Source organism: Cyprinus carpio, chromosome A4 (assembly GCF_018340385.1).
Source record: "Cyprinus carpio isolate SPL01 chromosome A4, ASM1834038v1, whole genome shotgun sequence".
Classification (NCBI taxonomy): Eukaryota; Metazoa; Chordata; class Actinopteri; order Cypriniformes; family Cyprinidae; genus Cyprinus; species Cyprinus carpio.
The window spans coordinates 30228674-30239002 of NC_056575.1; the positions used below are offsets into that span (position 1 = coordinate 30228674).

The 10329-nt window shown below is 40.8% G+C and overlaps 1 protein-coding gene across 1 annotated transcript; it reads left to right on the forward strand.

The window, feature by feature from the left end:
• The first annotated feature begins 2872 nt into the window (after nt 1–2872).
• On the forward strand, nt 2873–10329 carry LOC109052643 (guanylate-binding protein 1-like). Its single transcript, XM_019070057.2, has 9 exons — nt 2873–3030; nt 3105–3232; nt 3626–3735; nt 4723–4913; nt 5218–5460; nt 5563–5843; nt 7605–7817; nt 7927–8029; nt 9533–10329. Exons 1-9 carry the CDS (start codon nt 3003–3005, stop codon nt 10090–10092), a joined length of 1857 nt encoding a protein of 618 aa, XP_018925602.2. The 5' UTR covers nt 2873–3002; the 3' UTR covers nt 10093–10329.

Consider the following 10329-nt stretch of genomic DNA (forward strand, 5'->3'; position numbering starts at 1 on the left):
TGCTATGAACATAGAACCAGCCAAAAACATTATAGGTCCAGCATAGGAGACTGTTATGCGTTAGAGGTTTCCACCTAACCTCGATCAAGTGGAGAGCTGGTGGTTACAGGGGAATTAGGAAGGGGAGGATAAAAGCAGAAGTTAAAAATCCCTAAAGGGAACGAGTAAATACTTCAGTATCACTCTGACTCAGACGAGAACGCTGCCTCGTCTGGATCACATCCCTTAGGTTCTGCTTACCTCCTTGTGACCCACAATTCCTCTTACACCTGCCCGCAGGTGGGGGAGGAGCGTGAGTCGTGACACTAGCCTTCTGTGCCCGTCTTTGATCCTCAGATCGAGACAGGCCAGGACCCCCTATGTTGTTTGGGCTCAGACCTGGACCTTCGTGGAATGAAGGATCTGAAAGCAGCGGAGTGCGCCTTCGTCTCCCTGAACTTCTCGATCACCGTCTCAACGGAAATACCTAAAAGTTCAGAAGGCGAAACCTGAGCATCGAGAAGAAAGCCTTTTCTTTCTTCCCGATGTCTGCCAGGTTCATCCACAGAAGTCTCTCCGCCACCACCATGGCCGTCATAGTCCTGCCCATGCTTGGTAGCCCGGAGAGAGGCCTGTGGTGCGGCGCAGCTCGGCTACCTAATCAGGAAAAAGGCCTTCGCCTCTATCCAGGTCTCTTAGCAGATCAGTCTGATATGCTTGAAGCATTTATTTTGTAATAAAGCCACAGGCTGACCTGCTGCTGCGTATGCCTTGCCATTTAAGTGAGATGTATTTCTTGAAGGGGCTTAGATGGCAAGGAGGGAGATTAAGAGAGGATGTCTCCCCCGCAGAATGAAAGCTCTTTCTACAGGGGGCATCCTCTCATAGCCGTTTTCGCGCATCGCCTCGATGTCGGCAAAACTCTTATGCCGAAACCGATGGATGCGAGAAGTAAACGGCCTCTTTCATTTCCTTTCTATCTCTGTATGGAGATCAGGCAGAAATGGAAGGCTCACCTGAGCTGGAGGGCTAATGTTGGAACAATAACGCTCATCGAGGCGCGATCCATAAACTCCAACAGCTCTACATACGCAGGGCAGGAGAATTGAGAAGGCTCAGCCTCAGCTTCTTCACCATCCTCAAATATCTCCTGCTTTACCCAAACAAATGACGTAAAGATCGTGTGTGTCATCGGGTGTCAAATAACGCCGACACGGATGCACACATTGTCTAAACGCTTGCTAGTAGTCGCCATGATAGACAGAAAAAGAGCACTCTTACCGGTTCTTTCAGATGCACGCTTCGAACAAAACGGTCAGTTTTGAAGACGAAGAAGAGAATGACGTGTTTTCCCGGTGCCTGTTTTATAGTCGCACCGGTAGTGACGTCAGAGGCTGTCGCCGGCCAACTCGTTGGTGTTTTTTCATTGTATGCTTCAGACACGGGTCACGACGAGGTGTTCCCCATAGCGACCCCTAGAGGACGCAGTTCGAAGTTCCCTTGAAAGGGAACAGAAAGTTATTTCTATAAATATCTATAAATACAGAAAGTTTCCTATCAAACGGTACCAAACTTTTGACTCTTTTTGTTGAAGTCTGGGAGTTACAGGGTTTCTGCAGGATTTTTGAGCTCAAATTTAAGACTTTTAAAGACCTTTTTAAAACCTGCACAAGTAAAATTAATATCATATGAGCGGGGCAGGGCAATGTCTGTAGTAACATATTAAACTGTAAAATGACTGTAAAAAGCATGATTTACAGTTTTCACAAAAACAATTAATGCTTTTGACCCATCCAAATGTGAATTGTCATTTTATAGCTTTTTTAAATTATTAAATTAATTTTAAACAATTTTTATCAATAAATGATTATATTAATTAAATAACATATAAATACATTTTACTGTTTAGATTTTTATAATGAATTATCTTTTTATAAATCCATCAGTTCACATTTACATCTCTTCATTTTTGCAGTGGTAAAAACATGGGTCACTTTTCGCATTGGTCTGAACAGAAACAACCCCAATACAACAGACTTATTGAAAACGCACATTCATTCTCTGCCAGCAGGAGGCGCTTTCGGAGCTGCAGACATATAACTGTTTCCCCAGTAACTGCAGAACACAAAGCAGCACTCTGAGTGCAGCACCGGACTCTGAAACATGCACTGTTTATGTTTTGAAGTTTAATCGTCACATTAAGCCATATCGCAATTCTGGACTTTCCGTCCCGAAATGTAAGACCTCTTGAAATCATAATTAAGAATTTCATGTACTATTTAAGACTTTTCCCCGGGCGCCGCAGCATAAATGGCTGCCCAGTGCTCCAGGTGTGTGTTCATGGTGTGTGTGTGTTCACTGCTGTGTGTGTGTGCACTTTGGATGGGTTAAATTCAGAGCACAAATTCTGAGTCACCATACTTGGCTGTATCTAATGTATCAAATTTAAGGCCATAAAAAAGTGACAACTAAATCTAAGATGTTTTAAGACTTTTTAAGGACCCACAGAAACCCTGAGTTATGAGTCATTATTTTTGTGTATGTCACTCAGAAAAAACACCTTCAGGGAGGCCAAAAAGACTTCAGGGCTTAAAGGGTTAATTTAGTCTTGGAAACAAGCATACATATCCTGAGCTGAGATATTGAGGTTTCTGTAAACACCTGTGAAAACAAAATTTGTTGTGCACTATGGTACAAATACAAATAGAGGGAATCGCTCAAAATGTGGAATTTCTGAGTGATTTTAATTAGGAAAATAACTTTAAAAAATGGTCAAGATGGACTGACTTGTATTTCTCAAATCACCTTAACTTTTTGTTTCTAGTATACTGCAGTTCTTCAAGAGTTTAAAGTGTGCACATGTGTTGTTATTGAGGGTTTTTAAGTGTGTGTGTTTGTTTGAAGTGGGCTTGGCTGGGAAGCTGCGTGTGCAGCAGTCAGCGCTGAAGATCCTGGAGCAGATCCAGCAGCTGGTGGTGGTGGTGGCTGTGGTGGGGCTCTACCGCACCGGGAAGTCCTACCTGATGAACCGCCTCGCTGGGAAACAAACAGGTTAGCTCTCACCGCAAACATCATGCAGTTCAAGTGAATGACATTACAGGCACTAAAGTCACTGTCGTCATCAGGGTTTGCGCTGGGCAGCACAATTGAGTCCAAGACGAAGGGCATCTGGATGTGGTGTGTGTCCCATCCCACTAAAGCAGGAACCACTCTAGTACTGCTGGACACCGAGGGACTCGGAGACATGGATAAGGTGACCTAACAAGAAAACACAACTAGCATCATGGGTTCAAGAATACTTTCACTCTCAGAGCAGAGATAAACATATTCATATAAAAACTGCAGTGTAATGAGTGTTTCCTCTGTGCAGTGTTTCAAAGCTGAAAGACTAAGATAAGGTGCTTCTATATCAGAGCACCTGAAACTGAAATCAAGGATTTAAAGTTTGCTGCAAAGAGTGCAAGTGTTTCATGAAGGCTACAAATGCACAAACAATTAAAACGAGTAAACGAATGAAGATGGAGAATGAACTTCTGAATAAAAGTCCCACTTAGGACACTTATTGGCCAAATAAGAAACTTATCGGGTGATGCTGATAATTAAACAATGGCAAAAACCTGTCCATGATTGTCTTTGTCTCTCACAGGGAGACCCAAAGCATGACACCAACATCTTCAGTCTGGCTGTGTTACTCAGCAGCACTCTGGTCTACAACAGTCGAGGGACGATTGACAACAAGGCTGTCATGGAACTACAGTATCCTTATGAAGATTTATAGATACCTGTGCAGTATTCAAACAAACTCTTTATTAAAAATCACCCGACCACATTTATAGAAACAACAAGATGTTTCAGTATTCATCCAAACACCATCTTCTGTTGCAAAGACATAGGAAGTAACTCTATATCTTTCTTCTGCATACCATAAATTACACATTTTCAAGGCAACTTGATGCAGTGAAGAACACAAAATACTGTATATGCTGCTGAGAATCCAAACATATTGCAAAACTCAACTGTAAACAAATTATTTGGCTTTCGTTCCCTAAGTTAAATTGAATTAAATTTCAATGATTTGAACTCTTTTATATTACGTTTAAATACACTTTTTAAATATATAGAATATTAAGAACTTAATTAAAATGCATTTATTATGCATTTATTATTGATTTCGGATTTAAGTCTTTTACATTTACCTTGTGTTAAAACTTGAGATTAAGAAATTAAAGCTAAGTTTAAACTATTTCATTATTTCTATGATTTCAAAGAAACATGCTTTGCTTGGTCTCATTTTATTCATTTAATTGTTTTTGTTCTAAGCAAAATGAAATATTATGCTGCAAACTGTGTGAATGATAGTGTCAGCCAAAGTAATACATTCCATGGACATCTTTTACAGCTGTGTTTTAAAAATAATTAAAATAAACTTTTTCTGGATAATGAACCCAATTTTTTTTTATTCCAGAACTGTTGTGTTGATATCCTAAATTGGAATTATACAAATAGAAATACAAATTCAGTCACACTGCTGCATAATATTTAAAGTGATACTTAATTACATTATTTTTTCTGTCATAGTTTAAGTCTACAACTGATCGCTTCCTCATAGCTAGGTTTAATGATACTAAAAAGTGTTCAGCACCAGTGTTGTCAATTTGCTTAGTACCTCAAGGGATAACACTTTTGTTCTGTTAGACTATGCACAATGAGTCGCTTTGTGTTGATGCCTGAACAAACTGTCAGATATATCACTGAACTATCAGAGTGCATCAAGGTCAAATCATCAGATGAGGATGCTGATGATTCAAGCGAGTTTGTGAAGTTCTTCCCTAGTTTCATCTGGGCTGTGAGGGACTTCACACTGGAGCTAAAGATCGATGGCAAAGATGTAACAGAGGATGAGTATCTAGAGTTTGCTCTGAAGCTGAAACATGGTAATTTAAAAATACTGCGAAAGATTATTTTTAAAAATCCTCACTATCACAACTACTTCTTGTGACTAGTTTTTCAGACTTGATGGCTTGTCAACAGATCTTTTGCATTACTATTTTAAAATTCATAATTTATTGAGTATTTATTTATGGTTTTACTGTGCTGACTTGTTTGTTATTCAAAGTTTACTATTTCCTATATCTCAGCATCTTATGTCCAGTCACAATTCAACCAGCTACACTCCTAAAACAGACATGTTCTTTTCTAGAACTGAGAACAGCTAGAGAGTGTGCTCATCTTTTCTAGGCACTTCAAGAAGTGTGATCGAGTACAACTTTCCCAGGGAATGCATCCAAAAATTCTTCCCTTCCAGGAAGTGCTTCACTTTCCCCTTTCCAACCGCCCCAGAAAATATGTCTCACCTGGGGAGCTTGGCTTCTGCTGACATTTCCTCTGAGTTCTTGAAGGTCACAGATCATTTCTGCAAGTTTGTCTTTCATGACAGCTGTGTGAAGAGGCTGAAAGTTGGACACACAGTCACTGGAAGAGGTGATTCAAAGGATTTTTTTTTTTTTGCATGTGCATACAGAAAATCATCTGCTTATCAATAAATTTTTTATCATTGTGTTTGATCTCTTTCTTTCCCTGAAGTTCTGGGTCATCTGGCTAAAACATATGTGGACACCATCTCAAGTGGGGCTGTGCCATGTCTGGAGAATGCTGTAATAGCAATGGCAACGATTGAGAATAAGGCTGCAGTGAAGGAGGGCCTTCAGGTTTACCAAAGTGAAATGGAGAAGCTGAAGGACTCCTTCCCTCTGGAACTGAAGGATGTGTTCTCTGAACACCAACATCTTAGCAGCATGGCAACACAAGCCTTCATGAAGCGTTCCTTCAAGGACACTGATGGGAAGTACCTGAAATCTTTAGAGGTAGGCAATGTCAGTTAATTTAGGATGATGGTGAACCATTGGCTCAGTAACACCAGCTGAAATATTTTTAGTTTGGAAAATATATGGTAAACCCAGTGATCAGTGCAATTATTGTAGTGCCCTCTTCTTTAGTACAATGGTATGCAGAGATGTTACAGATAGCTGAAATGTCCTCTGATTCATTATAAAATGGAAAAAGTCTCAGGTTATTCATGTAACCATAGTTCCCTGAGAAGGGGAATGAGACACTACGTTCATTTAGAACAGGGGTGCCCAAACTCAGTCCTGGAGGGCCGGTGTCCTGCAGAGTTTAGCTCCAACCCCAGTCAGACACACCTGAAGCAGCTAATCAAGCTCTTAATAGGCATACAAGGAACTTTGCGGCAGGTGTGTTGAGGCAAGTTCGATCTAAACTCTGCAGGACACTGGCCCTTCAGGACTGAGTTTGGACACCCCTTCTTTAGAAGATCACTATGGGGAATGGCTCTGGCATTACAGGTGTCTGAAATGCATATACAAACACGACGATGAACCTGACTTTGGCAGGCACCAGCTTATGACGTCATTACTAGTGCGACCATGAGTATAAAAAGGCAACCGCAGAACACGTTATCCATTTATTGTCTGAAGGACACTTACACAGGAATACCTGAAGCATGGCAAGGTGATGCAGTGTCTTGTTCCCCTTCTCAGGGAACCGTGGTTACATGCATATCCTGAGACATGCCCTTTCAAATAGGAACTCACACTGTGTTCTCTAGAGGACACTATGGGGAACAAACGGCCCCTCCACCATGATGAAGGGATGAGTGCTTTATTGGCTGACTATAAAGCACAAAGACCTTAAAGCAGTGGTCTCAAACTCAATTTCTGGAGGGTCACATCTCTGCAGAGTTTAGCTCCAACCAGCTCCAACTCACACCTGCTTGGAAGTTTCCAGTAATCCTGAAGACCTTGATTAGCTGGATCAGGTGTTTGATAAGGGTTGGAGCAAAACTATGCATGATGAGGCCTCAGCATGATGATTCTCCAAAGTGAGAGGAAGCGTGCAGTATAAAGGTCTAAAAGCCCATGATGCGTGTCTTCGCCACCTTAAACGTCTCGAACACTGCCTCAATGGATGTGCCAAAAAGTTCTGAACGCGAAACCAGCACTTTGAGGAGTTTTTCTCCCTAACCCCAAGGTTGGCCAGCTTCACCCAGAGGATCCTCTCTGTGGCCACCATAGCCACCATTGCTTGGGCAAATTAGGGCAACTGTTTACTTCTTGGCATGGAGAGCCAAATCTGTAAGCTCCAGCAACTCGTCAGATGTGGGGCATGTGGGCTGTGATCGCTTAGATAGTTGTTGGGTCTCAACAGCCTCATCCTGCTTATCTTGGCTCAAAGCCAAGAGTGCACTTGCTGCCAGATCAGATGATGTGAGAGATAACACGTCATTGGCATCCAGCAGCTCACACTTGTCCACCAATGAAGAATGAGAAAAATGCATACCATTCTCAAATTCCTTGCCAAGGTCCACCTGCAAGCCCTGCAATTTCAGTCTCTTTCTTGCCTCAATCAAACGGTCACCTAAAGATAAGAATAGGATGATGTTTTTATACTCAAGGGTCACACCAGTTGTGATGTCATAGGCTATCACTGGCCAATGTCAAGTTCAGTGTTGCGTTTAGACTTGTGCCGGGGGCCATAATGTCTTCTAGGCCATAGTGTCCTTCCATTCAAAAGTGAACTGCTACTAACATGCTATGTGTTGTTTTTAGGAGAAGATTATTAAACTCTTTGATGAACACCTGTGCCAAAACGAACACGCTTCAAAGAAACGATGTGAGGAAATCCTGTCATCCCTCTCTGCACCAATGATGGTAAAACTCAAGAAGGGCTTCTATGCCAAACCTGGTGGCTATGATCTCTTCTGCAAAGATCTGGAGGACATTGTGAATAAATATAACAGCCAGGCCAAAAAAGAAGTCAAGGTTATCCCCATATTAGACAACATCACAAGACATGACCACTTTCATCCTCCCCGTCTCGTCTTTGTCTGAATTATCAATTTTTTTTCTGTATGTGTGTTTTTGCTAATAGGCTGAAGAGATCCTAGAGGAGTTCCTGAAGCAGAAGTCTGTGGATTCTAAAGCCATTCTGCAGGCTGACAAGAAACTGACTGAGAAGGAGAAAAAGATTAAAGGTAAGAATTTTAAGTCATAAAATCCCAATTTCCCTGTTTGTAAATTCTTACTAGGTTCCTTCCTCTGCACAGTGAAGGACTCAGAGACATGTACAGGGTGATGCAGCAGCCAAAGAAGTTTAAAACACAGCTATAAGTAGCACCAAAGGGTAGAAGCAGCTTTAAGGGTCCAACAATAGTTTTGCTTTCAGAGCACAGATAATCTTATTCAGATAACATCTGCAGTCCACCTATGCCATTATCATTAAGAATAAAGATCAGTGAGATCAGTGCAAGACCAATACTACTAACTCATCAGACTCTATTGTATTAGTTCTAAATCAGTTCCAACTCATAAGGCCAGAACTACATTAGCAGATGTTGCATTCAGTATGTTTTTAATGTTATTGAAAGAGTGCACTTAAATGAAAATAAACTCTTCTAGTAAAACATCCCAGTTGAAAACTCTTTTCCGAACATTGACAAGTTTTTCAGTCATTTTTGGCACAACTCTTCCCCGCTACTGACAATAGCATTCTGTGTTTTCACTGTCATATGGTAGGGGCACTGTTATATTTTTACGAAATAGTACAGCACAAGGGAAAAAAAGATCTGGATAAACCAGTAGGAGTGGATAGAAGTGGTTTACACACAAGTAAGCTAACCTGATCACCAAACATTCAGCAGCATAATAATCAATTCAGACTAAAGTTACCTATGTCAGCACCCTCGAAGAGACCTTTTGGAGACATCTGCAAGACAGAATTTTTGAGAGTTTGCTCTTCTGCAATGTGTCTATATGTTGTATCAGATGTCAAATAGACATTTAGAAGATGTCTTTAAGATGTTTATGATTTAGAATGTAAAACTGATGTCTGAAAGACGTCTATAAGATGTTTGCACACAGCAGATGCTTTCCAGATGAAGTGATCTTTAAAAGACATCTTGCAGACGTACCTGTGCTATCTGGGTTCACTATTTACTAATTAACAAAACATTCTGGGAGTCACAAAAAATTTGTGAATATGAACAAAAATTATGGTATTGGAATTACAAGAGTTTTTGTGTCCACAACCATTGTTGCTTTCTGAGGTTATTTTTGGTGACAGAACCCGCAGCAAACAATAATAATTGCTTGTGGTACATCACGAATGTGTAAAACAAACAACTGTGGCTTGCTAAATGCTACAAAAACTACTTAAGTATTTTCTTAAAATATACTGTCTACAGATATTTTAGCAATAAGCTTGCTGGTGTCTTGAAAGTATATGGCACGTATAATATAATGACATTAACCTTTCTATTATTTTCCTTTGCACTATTGAAGTATGTCCATACACCAAAACTTCAAAGTCATTGAAGCCACTATGTTCATTGTTGAAGTGAACACCTGTCTCTACAGTGATATAATATACACTTTTGGGCTGCTGTCTTGAACTCTGTGTGGAACTTCTTGTCCAGTGTTTTACAGTAAAATAGAACCCTTAAATATATCATGGTTTGAGTCTCTTCTCTGTTTTTCAGAGGAAAAAGAGAAAGCAGCCCTCCTGGAGCAGGAAATTAAAGCTAGAGAGGAGAAGCTGCGGCAACTAGAAGAGAAGATGGAAGCAGAGAGACAGAGTAATGAAGAGATGATGAGACAGATGAAGGAGAAGATGGATGAGGAGATGAGGCTTCAGAGAGAGGAGACTGAGCGTGCCATGAACCGTAAACTGAGGGAGCAGGCTGATCTGCTGCAGAAAAGCTTTAAGGAGGAGGCAGACGTGATGAGACAGGAGATGGAAGAGTTCAAGAGACAGAACACTGAGAGTAACAGAGCTGGAGAGTTGGTAGCGATTTTAGAAAACTCCAGCAGGAGACATGAGGAAGAAGTGGCTATGATGATGCAGCAGCGCAGCGTACAGATGATGGCCATACAACAGATGATTGTGCGCTCTGAAGCAGAAATTAACAGAGCTAGAGAGTTTGCAGCAATTGTAGAAAACTCCAGCAGGAGACATGAGGAGTTAATGGCTATGATGATGCAGCAGCACAGAGCAAACATGATGGCTGTACACTCTTCAAACAGCTGTCGCACCATGTGAAATGCCTTGAGTCGATCCTCATTTAACAGGAAATGATCAATTTTACTTCACAAACTTGTTTGTCTATTCTGGCTATTCATAATTACATCAAATAAATTCTTCATGTGTTATTATTCATGTATTACACGACTCTCTGGAATACTTGATTCTTGTTTAATCACACCATCCAGTGGTTTGTGATCCCCTGATAACAACCAATAAAACTGTGATAATACACCTCTCATCAAGGTATCTGAA

What these genes read in the sequence shown, in the direction of transcription:
- LOC109052643 (XM_019070057.2), top strand. Translation starts at nt 3,003, where the DNA reads ATGAACCGCCTCGCTGGGAAACAAACAG. An exon ending in GACTCGGAGACATGGATAAG is followed by an intron (nt 3,233 to 3,625) that starts GTGACCTAACAA and finishes TGTCTCTCACAG; the next exon opens with GGAGACCCAAAGCATGACAC. An exon ending in AGGCCAAAAAAGAAGTCAAG is followed by an intron (nt 7,818 to 7,926) that starts GTTATCCCCATA and finishes TTTTGCTAATAG; the next exon opens with GCTGAAGAGATCCTAGAGGA.